At 40.2% G+C, this 19,628-nt stretch overlaps 1 protein-coding gene and 1 long non-coding RNA gene across 4 annotated transcripts in view; one reads left to right on the forward strand and one right to left on the reverse strand.

Moving 5' to 3' along the window:
• Positions 1 to 19,628, reverse strand: part of Delta (delta) — a 36,004-nt gene that overhangs the window by 1,092 nt on the left and 15,284 nt on the right. Inside the window, exons 1-7 of one of the 3 annotated variants that reach the window (XM_064359554.1) lie at positions 9,268 to 11,023; positions 6,702 to 6,817; positions 6,177 to 6,470; positions 5,116 to 5,173; positions 2,620 to 2,865; positions 2,225 to 2,285; positions 58 to 1,557 (exon numbers count right to left, since the gene is read on the reverse strand). In XM_064359554.1, coding sequence (XP_064215624.1) covers positions 58 to 1,557; positions 2,225 to 2,285; positions 2,620 to 2,865; positions 5,116 to 5,173; positions 6,177 to 6,470; positions 6,702 to 6,752 — 2,210 coding nt within the window. In that variant the 5' untranslated portion in view covers positions 6,753 to 6,817; positions 9,268 to 11,023. Of the gene's footprint in view, positions 1 to 57; positions 1,558 to 2,224; positions 2,286 to 2,619; positions 2,866 to 5,115; positions 5,174 to 6,176; positions 6,471 to 6,701; positions 7,777 to 9,267; positions 11,024 to 19,628 lie in introns of those variants that run through there. The other 2 variants (XM_064359553.1, XM_008201841.3) reach the window with 2 other exon arrangements.
• LOC135267288 (uncharacterized) lies at positions 3,367 to 5,194 on the forward strand. Its single transcript, XR_010335700.1, has 3 exons — positions 3,367 to 3,752; positions 5,005 to 5,047; positions 5,104 to 5,194. It is a non-coding gene; the product is annotated as an uncharacterized LOC135267288 (long non-coding RNA).

Here is a 19,628-nt window from a genome sequence, read left to right on the forward strand (position 1 = left end):
AACAAGGAAAAAATCGGTCAGACCTTTCGCTTCTAAAATTAAAATAGCCGAAATTACCTGGAGCCACACACAGCCGACGCGTTTGACATCACAGACAAACGTTTAATATGTTCGTACTCGGGCTCATGCAGTTTGGCTGCAAGAAGCGCCGAAGCACGAGGTCCCGGTTCGGTATTTAGCTGCTTTTGAGAACGCGTTCTCTGCAGACTGTACACTGGTCTTCCGTCTATGACTTGGTGCATAGTCGGTTTGGGGAAGCCATCACATTCGCTAACACTAATATTGGACACACTGCAGTCATCGGGCGAGGAAATGTTCGAACTCATCACGTTGTTGGTGCATTTGCCCCACGAGTTTTTGATCATGTGGGCGTCCGCCGCCATAGCCGCCCCCCGTTTCGCGAAACTGCTATTGGCGGTGTTTTGCTCGTTCTGCAGTCTGGCTTCCTCGTCTGCCCGGGCTTTCTCCCGTTTGCGGCGTTGTTTCAGGCAGACGATGACGCCGACTGCGACTAATACTACTAGCGGTACGAATGTTGAGATCGTCGCGATGACCACGACGTGTTCCGTCGTCAAGTTCGACTCGGAGGACACTCTCGCACTCGGAGCGGCGCTCGACGACACTTCCTCGCACTGCCGGCCCAAGAAGCCGACCGGACAAAGACACTCAAAACCGTGGACGCGGTTTACACAAGTACCACCGTGCTGGCAAGGTTCAACTTGGCATTCGTCTACTTCTTCACTACAGTCTTTTCCTGTGAAACCCGGCGCGCACTTGCACTCATAGTCATTGATCAGCTGCAGACAAGTTCCTCCGTTGGCACAAGGTTTGGTGATACAATAGTCTACGCGGTTCTGGCACAGGGGGCCCACGTAGCCCGGAACGCACTGGCAGCGAAACTCGTTGATTTTATCGACGCAAGTACCCCCGTTCTGGCACGGGTTGCCTAGACAGTCGTCGATGTTGGTCTCGCAGCGCTCGCCGGTGAACCCCGACGGGCAAATGCACGTGAAGCCGTTGGTACTTTCGACGCAAGTTCCGTCGTTTTTGCAAGGATTGGGATTGCAACTGTTGGCTTGGTACTCGCAATCGGGTCCGCTGTATCCCGGACGGCACTCACACCGGTACCCGGAGTCGGTGTTGGTGCAGGAGCCGCCGTTTTGACACGGCTTCTCGTCGCAACTGCGGACGGAAGTCTCGCACCGCGGGCCGCTGTAGCCCGCCGGGCAGATGCAAATGTTGAGGGTGCTGTTGCGATTGCAAGTACCGCCATTCAAACAGGGGGTCTTGGCGCAATCGTGTAAGGGTAACTCGCAGTTGGTGCCCGTGTAACCTGCGGGGCAACTGCATGTGTAGCTGCCTTGGCCCGTGTTGAAACACGTGCCTCCGTTGCGGCAAGGTTTATGGTTGGTGCAAAAATTGAGATCTTGGTTGCAGAAAAGGCCGCCCCAGCCCTCGTTGCAGAGGCAGTCCCACGGTTTCACGCAAGTGCCGTGCATGCACCCGGGGTACCGCTGGCACTGGTCGCACAGAGGACCTTCCCAGCCCGATTGACACCTAGAAAAAACAAACGGGAGTTGTAATGATTGAAATGTCTAAGCATCTCATTTGAATTTAATTGCCGGGAAGTGGAATTATTGCACAACATCCTGCAAAAATAACGGATCGGATCGGTATGGATGTTGCTGGATCGCGCATATATGGTCTAGCGTGAGCGAGAGTGTTTCAGTTGCCGATGCCGGGGTGAAGGCGACACCGGTAACGTCAACGTGAGTACGTCGGATCTGATTTATTTATTCAAATCATGTGTTTGGGAGCGAGTGTATTCGGATCGTATCGGGCAGCTCATTGAGTTGCAGCTTGGATCGCAGACCGGGGCGCGCGGGGAGCACTGGGGGGGATGCAACACGCCCACAGAGCCGTTTCCCACGCTGCCCGTTGGCAAGTATGCAGGTCAAGGAAAGGTTACCTGCGGGTCGCCGGCCCAATCCGCATACACTGTACTGCACACAGCTTCTTCCGCTTGGATCCGACTACAAGGCGACCGGAGACCGCCGAACTAATAACCACCTAACTCGGACAAACTTCTTGAAAATTATAGGGCTCACCGTTTTAATGAATTCGAGTCGTATTCAACACTCACGCACCGCAAGAGAAACTTTCCGGACCGATTTTACCACGCGGAGATTTCAATGATGGATCAAGTAAATCGACGGTTACTTACCGACACTCGTTGGGCTTGGTGCAGTGGCCATGCTGCTCGTCACAGCCAGGCAGGCATCGAGCTGCAAAAAATAGCAAAATCTTAGTCAACTTTTCGGAATAATTTCACAATGTCAAGAAGCGCCCTGTATATGCGCAGGTATGCCGCGATCGTGGGAAGAGTGCCGGCTGTGCAGTCGACAGCAGCTGAGTGCTCACGTCTCTTAGCTCTCGCGGTCAAAGTTTTTGTTTTATGATCAAAATTCGTCTTTTTTTGTTCCGTTCTATTTTTACCTCGACGATTCTCACCAATTCAAACAAAATCTCAAGTGCGAGACTCGAGGACCAACAAACACCCGACCAATATCAAAATGCTCAAACGGCCGGAAAGAGATAAAGAGCCATCTGGTTACTTACGTTTGGTACAGTAGTCTCCCGTCCATCCAGCCAAACAAACCCGCTCACCCGTGGGAGAGCAACTGTAATGGCCGAATTGGTCGTCCCGGGGACGACACAAATTCTCGCAACCCTTGCCGTAATAATGCGACTTGCAAGTCACCCTGTACTCGAATTTCAGGGTCGAATAGTTCGAACTGTGCACATCTTCGGTCCATTTATCGCTCACGTCCAGCCACCTCTGTCTAGTCAGGCGACTCACTAATACTGCAACAAAAACACGCACTTTGCTTATTGAAACCTTTACAGAAAAAAATTATATTGTTACGTATTAGGGACACCTTGATTCGCTTTCTTAATCGATAAAACATACTCTGAATGATGATAATATACCTAGACCGCGCCGAGTAGCGTGGTGCATTTATCATCCGATGCAATGACATCATGCAGGTAGACTTTGTGGACAAAATTCTAAAGTAAATTTGAACGGGCCGAGATGGTAGACGTGTGAGAAACAGAGTGCACCTGCATGATGCATCGAGCATCCTGCACTTCGCAGCTGTATCCGGTGAAGCTGTGGCAACTAGTGACGAGAACACCTTTATGTTTATTGTAACCTCTTCAGATTCAAATCTAGGTATTAATTAAAATTTTGATTAGGTTAAGGGTCCCCGATATAATCCAGCAGGTGGAAATCCCGCTCCTCCCTCAACGTGGGATCCGATCCGCGCCGCGCGAAATGTTCAGGTGTGAGACGACAATCTTATCGAGACTTGGGGCGAAGGTAAAGGAAGTTCAAGATAATATTCCACAAGTTGAGGGGAGAAGCAAAAGGGACAGGACATCCGGTGTAATGCCCTGAATCAAGCACGTTTTGGCGAGGCGTATTGTGTAACAAGTCTCGGGATTTATTTTGACCGAATGCTCCGTAACTTATGTGTAAACCGGAGTTTTAAAACAACATTTTTTCAGATGATTGTACGTCGAATGCAGTCTGTAAGATCTCTAAAATAAATAGCCTCACTGAGACAGGTTCTTCTTGGTTTAATTAACGGGCATCCGTTAATGTGAAGAAAGAACCATGGGATCCGCGCGAACGGAACAGAGACACACAAACATAGAGCTAAAACGATAAGCAGACATAGGAAATACAAGTAGGTACTTTTTAAAAATTCTTCGGCGATTATTCTCCAGTCAGTAAGTAGGTATACAGTCTGTAAGGACTTGCTGGACTGCTTTGATTCTCTTTTTTTATCGATATACGATTACGAAATAACAGAGCATACATTAAATTCTTGAAAACCGTATCCTCCAATTACCAGCTCTATGAAATGCTCCTTACTAGAAACGGAATCTCGAAGAACCGAAAAACGTGAGTTATTAAAACGACCTCACCTACCGCCCGAGTATATATTTTTTAATCAAGCTGATGTGTCGTTAACAATTATAAGTTGAAAGTCTGTACACGACAGTCCCCGAAAACCTATTATAATAAATTTTCAAGATGATTAGCATAAATCAAGCCGTAAGCGCATATTAAACTGGCACATAATATACTTTTCCGGGGTTTTATACAATATGCTACTGAATCTTTTATGTTAGCAGTGGAACTTTATAATATAACGTGTGAACAAACTTAATTAGTTACTATGCAGTTCTTTATTATCTTGATTTCTTTAATGATCCCAGTATACATTTTCTTAACAAGTCTATAATATACGACCTAATAGGTTATTGAGAGCAGTGAAAAGAAAAAAGCGTTAGAAAAGTATGAATCGAGTCTTGAGATTAAAAAACAGTGTCAATGTAGGGTTACGAGATGACATAGTCGAATCGGTCAAAAGGGACTTGAAATCTATTTATCATTTTGTCAACTGCACCACAGTTGAACGGCCCTAAAACTCATAGGGAAGGGGAACCGAATAGTATAGAACGGTTACTCTATAGCACCTGGTCGCTGTACAGCCGCCGCATTAAATTTGACTACGGTCGAAAGTCGCAATAAACGGTTGCAAATTCGAACTTAAAGAAACATCAGGGAAGTGTACCGGTGCCAGATTCGAATGTTTACATGACAGAGTCATTCCTCGTGGGAAACATCGACTTCCTGAAAACCTCCTTCTTTTGGCTTAATCAAATTTAATTAAATCGTTACCGAAGCCTCAGTAAGACGGAAATGACACGCGAACCAAATTGGCAAATAGAAAAAGTTGCTTGTTTTAGCAAGCAGCGGCGGTGTATTACCACGATTAAGAACGAAGAATGTAGTGGAAATATCAGCGAGACGTGCATCAAAGCGGAAGAACCTTTTAGGTTATCAGGAAGAGGGCTGGTTTGTTGGTAGCTAAGAGTTGACAGCTGTTATACATGTGGCTTCTACCGTGCTATACTATGATATTTATTTAGTTTCAGAGAACGGCGTTACTCATATACCACACACCTCTAACTGGTAGGTATCCCAAGAGGGATGCGTTTTTATTCGGAAATATTTCAATTATGCACTAGGAATTCACTCACCTGCAGGATGTGATGATTGGTTCCCGTGCCACGCTTCCACAATCAAGGAAAACGTTCCCTGCAAAAGACGGATAAGAATTTGCTTAAATTTTTAGCCAATCTAAGAGAAAACAACTTTCACTGAGAAGATGTTAAGGCAGTTACGTGCGATACCTCTTTTTCTAATCAATCGCGCGGAGTTTATTCATTCGTCATAAAATCTACATTTTGGCATTAGAAACGAATCAATTTCTAACGAGCCACCGACAATAAAAAGCCTTCGGATTTCTCGGAGACAGAGAGAGAAACTTACGAAGATGAGTCTGCACGAGTTGGTGTATATAACAATAAACAATACAAAACCGGTTGAGCATAAGCATCTTGTGATGCTTATTGCGCACGAAATTGTGGGAAAATTAGGTTTTTTAACTCGTTTTTACCACAAGTTCGATTATTCGCTCGGAAAATTGGAAGACGCATTGATTGACAATTGCAATTGTAACAAAGTAAAAGAATGTCGAGAATGCTGTTGAAAACACGGAAATGTCTTCTTTAAATTATACAGAAAACTTGTTACGCTTTCCAATTTTTACCGTATCGGTGAAAAAAATTGTAATTACCTAACGTAATCAGCGTTATTAGAAATAAATTAATTAGGCCGAAATATGCATTTTCTGAGGCTCGACGGCGCGACGATTCCACAAAAAACGAGAAATGGAAACAATAAAAATAAAGCATGCATAAACATTAAGTTTGATCAATAAATCTATTATAATTAATTTTGAATTTGTACAGTGTGTTTCCCACGGCAGATACCTGCTTCGAGCCAGTATAAGATGCTACAAAATCGTTCGGCGGAAATAGTACAGTCTCTGCAACAACCTCGGTAAAGACGGGCAGGCAGATAAATCGCGTTTCTTCGGCAAAACAAAGCCGACGTAATTGCGACAGAATTCGTCGGAATTTCGCCATGAATGAGGCAATGTTGGCCGTCCTAGGGCAATCTATTGTAAGGGTGGCCCGCATTGAGGCATAGGCAGGTGGTGGGTTTGGAACAAAGTTGCGACGTTTTCGAGACTTACCGGCCAAGTGAAGGGAAAAGGCAAAGCGATGGAATTGTCGAATCCGCTTTGTGAGTTGTCCGATCCGGGATTTGTCTCGAATTCTGTTGTGATAACGTCTCCAAAGGTGCACGGAGACGTGGTGTCGATCTTCACCTGGTATTCCTTGAGACAAATTCGAAACCGCGGACGACACATTCCCTCGCATTCGGAGTTTGGTCCGGAGACACCGCTACAGCACTTCCCCTTATCGTCCTTCCCGGCTTCGTTGTCAAATGATATCAGTCGTAATTCAAAGACTCCGGAAGAATCGGCCTATGACAATTTGTTGTTGTAGAATTGAATCCCGCCAGTCAAACGCATATGTTTCCGATTGACTCAAATAGGTTTCGCTATTTTAAGATTTTCGGATGGACTAGCACGCGTAAACGCGGCTGATTGTTGTTATTGTAGCGCGCTTTTGAGACACTGACCAAAGAATGATATCTCACTGTCTCAAGCTTGACACTTGTCGCGGTCCGCGGACTGGCTTTGTTTATGATTTACCTGGTGCTGGGCTAAGATGACAAAGACTAGAAACGTAAGTATCCAAGACATGGTGATGGCTCCTTGCGCTCACGAGGGATTCAGCAGCTTCCTTGTGCTGTTACCTCAGAGGTAATCTGCAACACCACGCCATAGGCAATAGTCAATTCCGCTCACTGCAGTCACAGGCGGCAACATGCGTGCCTCACTCCCGGGGATTCACTGCACAGCACATGCATACGAAGGTGTTAGCAATTAGTACGTCGAAGGGCACCCCATATCGACACGACACACCACCAACACTCGTGACTACCCGAAGCGGTCGTTGCGGAACTGCTGCAAACACGGACGGCAGATGCAGACTGAAGCTTTCAACAGTCACAGTCACGGAGCCGGCTTTAGCTCGGCCGTGTGGTAGCGTCTAGGGAGGGGAGCGCTCTAAGGGGTACTGCGTGCTTCCGCCAGAGCTCTCCACACTTTACGCGACTCGGCCTCACTACTACTCGTATTTTATACTACAACTACACTCGCAAGCTTGCTACCCTCGAATGGGCAGCCACCCGGCGTGCCCGCTTTAATATGAGGGACTCACCAGCTGCTCGCTGAGGTAACCCGAGGGTAGCCGCCGGTCGCCGCTTGACGCTTGACGCCCGGAACGACGCGATCCGGCTCCGGTACCACACCACCCACTCGCCAATTCGCGATACTAACCTTCGCCAACAAGACCTTCACGCGATACCACAACTAGCCCAAACGCGTCGCGGCGCCTTCGCTCATTCATAAAACCATACACACCCGCCCATCTTCCACAACTCGGTTCCCACTTTTTGCACACCAACTCCCACAAAAATACACTGCCGTCCAGCCTCTCATAATTATTCAAAATTCGAATTAAACCCCAAGACATCCGGATTACCACAAACCCTACCGACTGCGCCAATTACGTAACACGAGTGCCGAACTACATTTAAATTTTCTAGGCATAATTCGACAAAATAAAGACAATTAAAATTAGGATTCGTAGAGTGTAGAAAGGACTTTCAAATAAAATTCTATGCAAAATAATGAGAGTCTACGTTCGTCAAAGCTGGACAGAACAAATAGCTGATTCACTTTTTGAAATAGTTTTATTTGATATTTCCAATTCAAAGTTTTTAGAGCGACAGTTGTTCAACCTTAGCAAATCCACTATTACCATCACCAAATTTTAAACCGCCACATAAATTCTAATTAAATACGTAATGACAAAAACTTAAACAATTATTTAACCGGAAAACAAAAAACACAGCGATAGTCGCTGTCTCGTCATTTCGCTCCAAAATCTGATTTATGTGTGAAAGTTAAAAAAATTGGTATAGTCACGCAGAATACACAAATACACTAATTAAATAAACATTATTGTTGAAAGTGTTGAGCTGGGGACCAAAATTTGAACATTTAAACTTAATAATTAGTATTGGCGTCGAAAAGTACGAAAATAGATAATTAAAAAATAAATAATAAATAATTTAACAACGTAACACTTGCACATTCTTATTTGCATCACAACAAAAGTGATTTTTTTAAACTAGTCGAAACAAATAATTAAATATCTTATTTTTTTTTATCTTAAAACTGTATTAAATGTAAATGTATTAAACGTCTCAATATGAAATTTTCAGTTTTCTGTTCTCATCAATTATTTTTTTAAGGTCCCCATGTTTTTATCGCTGCTGAAGGAAGTTGTCGGCTTGGATTCTACAGATTAATTTATTGTTTTGCAAACTCGATAAACTCGCCACGTCATAGCAGTGCGTACTTTTCGGCATTTCCCAAGGGACATCCGATAGCTAACGATAAAATGGGCGCATTTTCTGTATTGGTGCAGATAAAATAGTTACATTGTAATTTAAAACGTTGCGTTAATTGACGACAGGTGTATAAAGTGGATTAAAGGCTAATGGCGAATTTTTACAATTAGACTAAAAGTAAAAACCTTGTTAGAATAATGAAAACAAAATAAAAGACGTAAGAGAGACAGACGTAAGCGACATTAACGCCCCATTTTCATTAAATTTTAAACATGACGTGCATCCGGGCACCTTGACATTGGCAACTCTTAACCTAATTAACATTCAATTGTTGAACAAATAAGGGTAAAATTATGGTAAAATGACTGTAATATACAACACCGTTGTTTATAGCTAGGCCACAAAATGGGTCATCATACCTACATGACGAATAATTGTATACTTGCACGAAGTAATTTTGCATAAATTTTAGTCATTTTCGATCATTCAGACGTGCTGCTTTGTCTTAATGGATACGTTGTGAAAATTGGTCGGATTCTTAACGCCATTATGTAAATACATTAAATGTGCCAATATAAACTCGCGCAAAAATCGTAAACAGGATTGATTTATTTTCTGTGAATCATTAGAAGTGATATAATTTACGCCCGGTATAAAAATATACATTACATTATTATTAAACTAAGTGTGAGTACAGTTTATCCTGGACAACATTATTTAATCCCCAATAATAATTCAAGATAAAAATTAATTAATTAGATTAAACCCTTCAAAATTTTATACAAAAAGACACTCACGAGATTGACGAACACCACAAACAGTAAACATCACACAATTAACGATTTAACTAACAAAATTAATAACAACGATCTTTATGCCCCGGATGCCAGAATAGAACTAAACACTATTACTAAGTACGCCCCGAGGTAAAAAAGTCATTACCTAAATGATGGCTCACCAGTTGCATCACACTTTTTGCAAAAATGACGGTCCTCTGAGCCATAGGCGTCCCCAAGCTGCGATTTTCGGGTGAACACAATTTATTTATTTTTGGAATACGGGTCTAAAATAATTTATAAAGTGTAACAATAACAATTTATTGCTCGGCGACGACTCAATGTAAAACGCTTTTGAATGGGCAAGAAAAATTAGACACACCGACAAAGCACAAAAGCCGCAGGGTGTATTATAGGCTTCTAAGTGATGAATAATTATCTCGGCAGTTTTATTGAAGTTTTACCATTCAGCTTATTTTCATCCATAGCCTCGAGACACAATTTCGCTTTCTTGCTACCGAACGACAAAAATAAACACTATTTTACAACAAACAGCTCAAGTGGAGCAATTGGGTTACGGCAGGCCTTGAACCGAATGTCCTTATTTTTTCAAAACACATTTTCCGTCTTACGAAGTGAAAATTAACAAGAACAATAACAACGATCGAAATAAAGTGGGAATATAGTTTCAAAATTAAAAATGTGGAGTAATTAACAAGGTAGCGAGTTGTAAAGGCTTGCGTAAGGCTAACGTGCATGCCAACAATGGTAGGAAGACAATGGTAAAACTTCTGATTTGGGAAAAAAGCGCTAGGTGGTTGTCCTGTGATATGCAGTATTTGTGGAGTAGGTGCACAAATTGCCAGGTGCGCGTTTTGATAAGAAATTCCAGATCTTGCGGCTAATCTCTGACGAAAAACGGGTGTTTCTGCACACTCTGCAGATGGGATAATGTTCCGCTGCAGCCGGCGTCCAAGGTTGCCCGAAAGAGTTGCTGAAGGGATCCGAAGAAGGGTTAAGACAGACGCTCTCTATTTTTAGAGTTTTTAAAATAGTTACCTAGCAATTTGTGGGAGGATTTTGTAAAACAGACATCTAATGTGGTGTGTTAGTTCATTAAGAGCCATCTCCTTAAGATAACATTCGAGGCTTATTTAGTTATTTCATACCCTTGCGCAAGGTATCGCCTATTTCCCAGTTTTAACACCTTGCGCTGCTAATAGAATTACCTTAATTTGAGTGTTATTGTCGGCTATTAATAGGAATCGCTTTGTGGGCCATTAGGCTTATAAATAGCACGAAATAGTATTAGCACTAGTTCGGGCAATGATGATATTGTCACATAACCGGTTGGAGCACAACTTGCCAGTTGTAAAAAATGAGTAGGTGCGAAATTGGGCTACAGTGTGGTGTTTGTCTTTCTCGATGTAATATTTGTTTATCCCACCGAGTATATGACCTACTATTAGGGTCATTTCCGGTACTAAGGGGCGGAAATCCCGGACAACCCCGGAAGTACTTGCCAATTTTGTTCAGTGCACCCACCAGCTCGGATATCAAGTTATATTCAATCATTTTAATGAATTCCTCCCCAAATCTGAATTGGGGTTAAAATGATTGCTATTTTTCACGGACTCTGGCCGGGACAGCGTTGCTCTTTTACATTTCCTATCATATTTTGATTGTGGGGGCCGTAAAATTTATCATTCAATTTAATCAATCGAACAATGGGACGCAAAGGTACAAAAGCCTTGAGTTTTTTACTTGTCTACCTCACAACATCTGCTCGCCTACACTGCTTTAGGTAAGGCCAATTGGTAATTGTTTTGGAGCAACTGCTCGGTTTTGAATAAAAAATCGTGATTTATTACCTACTTTTGATGATGTTGCATATATTGCATATGTTCCTTGACAGCCTGCATGGATTTTTTTAAATCTCGAACCGGAAACGAGGGACTAATGAAAATTCAGCACCTAACGTACCAAAAACCAAATTTCATTACGTACACAAATTTTTGCATTGTATCTCCCGATGTACCGCGTAGCAGCAACGCTTTACAAGGTCTTGCTTGTATGTAATTATTGCACAAAATATGCAGCTACAAGCATTAATTTCGGATTTCCGCTTTAATACAAAACATGATTTGGGAAAATTTACATTTTCGGGAATAATTTAGGTTTATTTGTTGGTAGCAAACGCCGACCAGAAACCTATTGCACTCAACATCACCTCGATGGCACCGAATTTTATTGCCAAGTATAAAAATAAATCCACTTGTAAACAAATTTGTAAGAACCGTTAACGTGCGAAGTACTTATTCAAATTTTGGCCCAACGTGAATTATTTTCTCGCTTCAGTTGAAACAAGGGAGATAGCCTTCGGTATATCATGAGATGCAATAATGAAGCCATTAAGATAAAAAATGAGCGCGGTGGTGACGTGTGTCTGATGTGAATAAAAAATATTTTTTAACTATAAATCTCCCAAATTGCTCCGCTGTCTATTTTCGGACATTGAAGATTTCTCAACACGATACAAAAATACAAAGTAGAGCAGTGCCGAAAAATTCTTGATGAATTTAACTTAATCACAATCACTCGAATATGACGGAGCAGCTGAAAACAGTTATGCGGCTTACGTAAAGTCGAAAACGAAATCACAGATTTCGGGAATAATTACGCCCTGTTACACGTTATCAGCAGATGCACTTATAAATTACGCTCTTAATGAGCTGTTTTTATCATTTATACGGCTTTCTCTTTAATAATTGTTTGAGAAAGATGCAGCGACTGGCGGGTCACCGAATTAACATAATATCAGTAATGTATTGGGCCTTTAATTCGAGTTCTACTAAACCACACATTTTTAAGGCTTGTTAACTTTCTTTTCCCATTCCCACAATGCGCTTGATTGCTGGACTAGCTCGGGCACATCTCCTGATTTCAGAATTTAAGAGAATAAATCACATCTCAAATATTCTCTTGAGCACCCTATAAAACTGCCATGGCGACAATACCGGTTACTTGTTCGAACGATAGCACAAAAGAACTACCCCAACATTGCATAGAAAAGTACCTGTCTTTTGTATAACAACCCAAAATACGTTATGTAAATTGATCTAGGAGTAGTTTAAAGAAAATTCATGCACGCATGAATATCTCGTCCTCTTCTATCGCATTATTTCGCGTAGCTTTAGGGCATTCGTCGCGCAATATTCGTTAGGAAGAGGATTGAAGTTTGAGCTAAGAACAAAATAAGGGTGTATGGGGGATTCAGTTTAATACGAAAATTTACATAATACTATAAAAATACAATGGAGTAGTTACCGCCCAAAACAGCATAATATGCACAACGTCCCACCATAATTCACTCCTAATCTCAATTCATAAAATTACCTACTTAATTACCTACACTGCTTTCAAATTAAAGTAATGAATTACGAAATTTACCTCAGCCGATAAACCTGAAAAATTTCTTCTTGAAACAAAGTTACGTATAAATCTCTTTTTCTCTAACTTTGTGATAGATTATTTTTCTAACAAGTCTTTAATGACTACATAAAAGTTTAAAGACGGCAATTAAATTCTTCAACAATAAATTGTTAAAAATATTTTAATTGTGATGTGTTTTCTTAATGAACCTAATTTGGGTACACGTGTGGTGTTAAAAAACCTCCAGTGCTATTTTACTCCTGTTTAAAGTGTATTAATAACTTTCTAACTGTTAAAAAGATTATCTATAGAAAATTTGAAGTTACACTGTTAAATTAACGAAAATCCCATTAATTTAAATACGGAAAACTAATTTCAGATCCCAGCAGAAAAAGAGTTAGATCACTGACCATGCAATTTGTGCAGTTTGGCTTTTTATTTTAATTGAATTGTCATCTGTACTTTCACAAGCGGTCTCAGGGAAGAACAGTGTACAGCATAATCACGCCACTTGAATATTTTCCTCTTTAGTCCGTCAAAACAAAGGCTGTAGAAAAATCTCTTGGCAAAGCATCTCATTAAAAATCGCAGATGATTATAAATTAAGGTTAGCCTCCATTTTTCACTTAATTGTCCCAACTGCGGTAATTCGTTTTTAATTAGATTTTCTGTGAAATAATGTCTGAAGCTCCACAAGTCAAAAATAGCGGCAATCTATTTAATTTACTGGCCTCGTTTAATTTATAACATGGTTTCGGAAATTTTAAAAAAGATAAAAAATTCTGTTTGTACATTTGGGCGTGTAAGCGGCTATAAATTATCACGCAAAACATTTTAACACCTCTCGGATAATTACGAAAAATTATGTCAACTGTCGTGAGAATTCGCGATTAAGGCAAAAATAGTTTTATGCCTTGTGCGAAATTTTGCTGACAAAATTAGATAGAAATACATTAAAGCAAATCTCATTTTGTAGATAATAAATTTCAGTAATGGTGCGTCCTGACAGAATTTTGAAAAATATATTATGTACGTACAACTAAAAATACTCACTGTTTAGACACATTTATTTGCAAAATTATTAATCAAAGGATTCCATTTTTTAACCGTCAGCGCTCAATCACAAACCGAATGGAGGTGACTGAACCTTCAAAATCGTATCTGATAATTATATTTATTAAACAAAATCGAACGGTGCAGATTTTTATGCTTTCAATTTACGGTAATACTCATAACTGATTTAATTGATTTGATGATCATTAGGTATTAATTATAATCGCACAATATTATGGCGTTCGGTGTTAAAAAAGCACAATACTACTGAGTAAATAGTATTTGTAGTGCTTGATATCAGATAGAAGTAAACATTGCGTAACCATACAACTTCCGATGCATTAAAAAATAGACTCTAATGAATTCAAGGTGTCCCATTCTTGAGAGGAGCATATTGGTTTGGTAGCAGTTGTTTCGATTTAGTAGTTGTGTTAATGATCAGAAAGAAAACATTTCCAACAGATGACTCTAATAGCCACCGTTCAAGATAGGACATCTGTATTTTTGCCAGAGTCTTGCAAAAATAAGAAATAGACTGCGACAGCTGCTAAATAAAATTCACTGCAAAAATGGGTTTTTAAGTCATCAAACCAATCTTTGACACGTCAAGTTATAATTACATATTTTCATTTCATCAAAATGATAATAAAAAAACAATTAAACGTTGCTTTTATGTAGTTAGTTACAGTTGTATAAGTCTTCCCACATTAGCCTTTTTTGTTATTGAAGTTTCTAAGTTTCTAACAATAATTATTATATTCTAGATGATTTCCTGCTACTGTAAGATATTTATAAGATTTAAACCCATACGTGATTGTTTCTATGAATTGCGTCTTTTCCTTTATCAGATGCTAGAGACACGAAACACTAAAAAATCAGTTACAGATAACTTATTTCTAGGAAACGTTTGAATAAAACAGTAATTTATTGTGATACGGATTAATTGGCGGTTGGATGAAGCAATGTCAAGTCGTGTGGTGGGTGCCCCAAAATGATTTTGTACGTGCATTAGTGCTAATTGCACATTTTGTTAAAGATCATTGTATTTAATTAATGAGAAAGTAGAACTACTTTCCCTTACTAGTTGGACGGAAAAATGAAAAACCGCAGTTGAGTGGTAAATCCGCGGCATTGTTAATTGTAAATTTAATAAAATACCACAACTGTTTAGGATAGTGCATTTATTTTTTCAAATAGTATGATGCACCAACAGGTACGAAGTAATCACGGATTGCGTACAGCGAAATATGGGAAGGAACCGCAATAATTTATATTCGTATTATGTAAGGAGGAAGTCCTTCCGTCTTTTTCCACCCCACGCAACGAAAATTTCAACGTGATTTTCTGTAACGCGCAACGACAGGGTTGAAACATGGCTTCGATAAAATCTACGATTTAAATCTTGAATACTTCATCATGTAATATGTTTATTTAAATGTTTGATATGCACGCTAGCGATCTGTCTCGTAATATTCAAAGAAATGGATTTGATTCGTTCGATTGCGACTTGAACTGTAGCTGTAAACCGGTTTTTGGCCAATTAGCGGGCATTAATCAATCTGTAAACCGGTTAAGGCGGGGTGAACCACCTCATTGGGCGAAATGGTCAAAAGCGCCATGTGTCCTTTTAATCACGTAAAAATTGCGCCGTCAGCCGAGTTTTGTTTTAAGAAACAGGGATTTTTCTGAGTCGCGAGGCAAAATTTCACATATGTTGTCTAATTTGGACCAGTAACCACCTGGCACACGCCGAACACGTGGTTACCGGAACCACGGAGGGTAGCAGGGAAGGCAACACGCGGGCATATACACCCATGCGATTGACAGCTACCACGCCAAGGGGGCATTTCCCGAGGTGGGTCCATTTCGATTAATTAATCGCCGCGTAAAAGTCAACTTTATTAATTTATTAATTAGCGCGGAACTGCCTTAAGCGTAATTAAGCCAAGTTAACTGCACTCAAGGCACCGAATTGGATAGACTGAGCGTTTGCTGTCGAAGACCGAGCTGTGATCTTGCCTATTGCTCTACTGCTTTGCTTCCGTGGCACGTGCCGCCACCCAATCCTAGCCAATCTAGCCCATCATAGGCCGGCTACTGCACGAGACCATTTGTCCGATGCTTGATGCTCCAAATGGCTTTTTTATTGAGAGCTTATCGGACCTCGTGCTGCGACTCCGCGACAATGTGAAGACGTGACGAAATTCAAATTTTGATTGTGGGAGGAAAAACTAAACGAGGAATCAATTTGCTGGCGCATTTTTATCAATCTTGGCACTATTCAGATCGTATCAGCCTGTGATTTATTCGCATTCTCTCCGAAAATGAAAAGAATTAATAACCGCTTGTCATAATTTGTGTGTTTCACCGCGAAAATACGAGAAGAATGGGAGACGCTTTTCCGGGTTCTTTTAAATTCGTAGTTTTCCGTTTATTCGGGCAAATATTTTAGAGTAATTGTTTTACGGTGAGATCCGTTACGAACATGCTATAAAGATTTTGATAATCTTTATCTGATCGTAACACCGTAATAAATTTGCTTTCTTAAATGGAATGAATTGTTCAGTCGTGCTGAATGAAAATTTTGCACAAATTTATTCATAACTTCAACTCGAATATAAACTTCCTACGATGGATTATTTTCGTGCTAGTTTTTCCGGCTTCTTCAGATTTTGATGACTATAAATAAGACAATCAATAATATACAAATAGAGGTTGTCTGCATTCTATGACCTAAAAATAGCAGAAAGAAACGAAAATCCACGAAAATACGGTATTGCGTTCACGTTTACAAGAACTGCCCACTTCATTGCTCAACAAGCATCCCAAAAATTTTGCTACGTAATAAAATATTTGCTGAAAGTTGTGCAATGGACAAAAATCAGGGACTGATTAGAACCCCCGGGAATAAAAGGAAAAGTATTGTTAAAATATGTACGTGTTCGTGAAATCAAATCCATCGCTCATAATAGACATCGTGTGCGATGATTTCTAAAATTCCAGTCGTCTCGTTAAACTGAAAGTTTTCCATAAATTAAAACCGAGCCACAATGCAATTTCATCCAGTCGATTTGCGCGCATACATTTAATTCAATCCTGTTAGATTTATGATTGTGCATGTCAGTCGTCTTGGTAATGAAATATTGATCAGAGGTACATTTTAATATAAATTTGTTATTTTAATATCAATCTGTCGTCGATTGGAATTTATTATTACCCAATTCCGCGTATGTTATGGTGAAATGTGTAGATTAGAGCATGGTAGCGCGTAAGTGTGGTATCATTTTTCATGGGAGCAAGTGTTAAAAATGATTGCGGGATCTTCTTTGCGCAACATGTGGTACTTGACTAGTTTCGACTTGTTTAATGTCATTGCTGGGAAAATGGGATCTTGATCGAATTTGAAGGCGGAACAACCTGACACCCGATCTGGAGAGTCAATGTGGGTGCCGAAGAAACGGAATATGAGATGTGATAGCAGTTCGCACGTGCCATACACGTGCTGCTGGACCACGGCATTAGCAGGGTGGACACAGGTTACAGCAGCTGCTATCCGAACTAAAGTAGGTAACATGCTAAATATAGTATTTCCTCGGAGGAAACCTACTTCCGGTAGAATCTTATCCCTCAAGTGGTGCTGAATCAACAGGCTGAACGGAAGTCCTGAATACTCTCTTATAGTGGTTTATTTGTGCCCTACCAGCTGTATACCTTACCTTTGACATACCTTGCAATTACGCGCCCGAGCTTTCCTCCGCTCTGATTTGGAGGAAAGACTCGGGATGTCAAGGACATGAATTCATTTCATAATTAAAGGTTAAATTTTTAATCGTGTTATATAACATGAATATAAAACGAATAAACATTAAATTTCATTCTTTCATGGTAGAATTACGATGGTGACTTCACGGCCTTGGAATTTTACATAGACGCTAGTTTTCTCCTTACTACATGTGGGGGTTGCAACAATAAGTTTTTCTTCTCAAGTGCAAAGACCGATCAGGCTTGCAGATATTTTGAAAGCAATATGGGATGGATGTTGCTTACCGGAGGCGCAACATCTGTCTCCTTATTTTGGCAGTAAACAGTTTTTTTACCTGGATGAAAGAAGTGCTCTCGCATAAATTTTTGGTATGGTTTTTCAAGTTATTAACAAACTCGTCTGTAGCGTCAGTCCGGTCAAGTTCCGGTGCTTAGTAAGAACGTCGTTAGACGATGGTAATGTCTTGGGTCCGGTCCAAGGGCAGGTGTTGGCGCACGCTTCCACAGTTCAGTAAGACGGAACAATGCCACTCTCCATGCCCAGTGATCGTCGCGCCTTGTAGCCACATTTTTTTAAAGAATATCACTCAACAATGCCTGATTTTACTTTTGCTCAAACCGTATTCTTCTCCCTTTCGACAGCAAACCGCAATTGTTCGGAAACCAACATGCTTATTTTGACAGATCATTAAAAGTCTGTTACCAGACGGCGAAATTTTCAATCAACAATCTCCTCATTAGACATTCCACGCACTTTTGGCTCATTTACCTACAGCTAGGAGAGTCGTTTAAGGATTGACTCCCCGTCTAAACTATGTCTATTAATTGCGTTATTGTTGCGTTGACTACAAGGTATTTAAACGAAATAATAGGCACAGTTTCAGTCAACAATAGCTGCAACTGTCATGTCGCTCTGTTTTAGAAAGTAATAAATATCATCCTTGATTGTTGGATTCGAGTAAAACAATATAAATTTCTATTTTAATTCATGTTGCGTTGGTTACTACAAATTACAGACAATACGTACATGCACGCTTCCACTACACTGAACATCTCGTTTACCATAATAATGGTGCTTCTAGAACTAAGTACAAAAACCAAAAAACCCCTTTTAGGCTTCAGCAAAGTAACCCTTTCCACATCCAGGTGGTGCCCAGGTTTCACCTCGCATTCCGCAGTTTTGCCTTGTGCATAAAACACAAACGTAAAAATTATCAAGTATGTATATGTAACTGAAATTAAGGTAATGATAAACGTAATTTCCTTTGTGCAAGGTCGCTGTATAATCATCTATGGAATTGGTGTACTTACGTATTTTATTACATAGGGGTACTGTGAAACAGTAAAGTAGAAAACGGAAAAGTACGTTAGAACCGCATACTTGGAACAATTTCGCAAAATATTAATCAACAATCGCAACAAATGCATATGACAATACATTTTTCATTTTTAAAATTCGTTTGAATTATTCTACATGTCGGTGAAAATGTATAAATTATAAACTTGTCTACACAAATACGTACTCGTAGTCCTTTTCCATTTTTCTGAACCGAAATTTGGCCACACGTTTTGACCCGAAAAATTTTGACCTTTAGCTCGGCACCTTCCGATAATTAAGCACATTAAAAGAAAATAATTAAATTGCTCTATCGCCCTCGCATAGACGAGTGAAAGATGCTTCTTGCATATTAAATAACACTCGATAGTGCTGTGCACTTAACTTTCTCATTTTTATGTAAATTTTGACAAATTAATTTCACAATTAATGATACCCGAAAACAAATTAAAGTCATAATTCAGCAAAGTAAATTGGAATTTTATTTAATTGATAATTGCTTCATTAAGGCGTGCATTTAAATATAATCCAAAGTTTTGTTTATCGGTGAACCTGTAAAAATGATAGTCTGAGTCACGGCTGGCTCGCAACATCATAAAATACAATACGAGTATATGTTTATAAATATCAGCATAGTTAACATATGCACATCATGATTAATGAAAATAAAATTACAGAAGTAGCAAACGCGTTTTAAATCAACAGCTTAGTTTTCTAATAAAACACGAAATATGGCTGACCTCTTTTTTTGATGATCAAATTGAAAAAACCGTGCTACTGAAAGTGTAGGCAGTGACAT

This window comes from Tribolium castaneum, chromosome 10, assembly GCF_031307605.1.
Source record: "Tribolium castaneum strain GA2 chromosome 10, icTriCast1.1, whole genome shotgun sequence".
NCBI lineage: Eukaryota > Metazoa > Arthropoda > Insecta > Coleoptera > Tenebrionidae > Tribolium > Tribolium castaneum.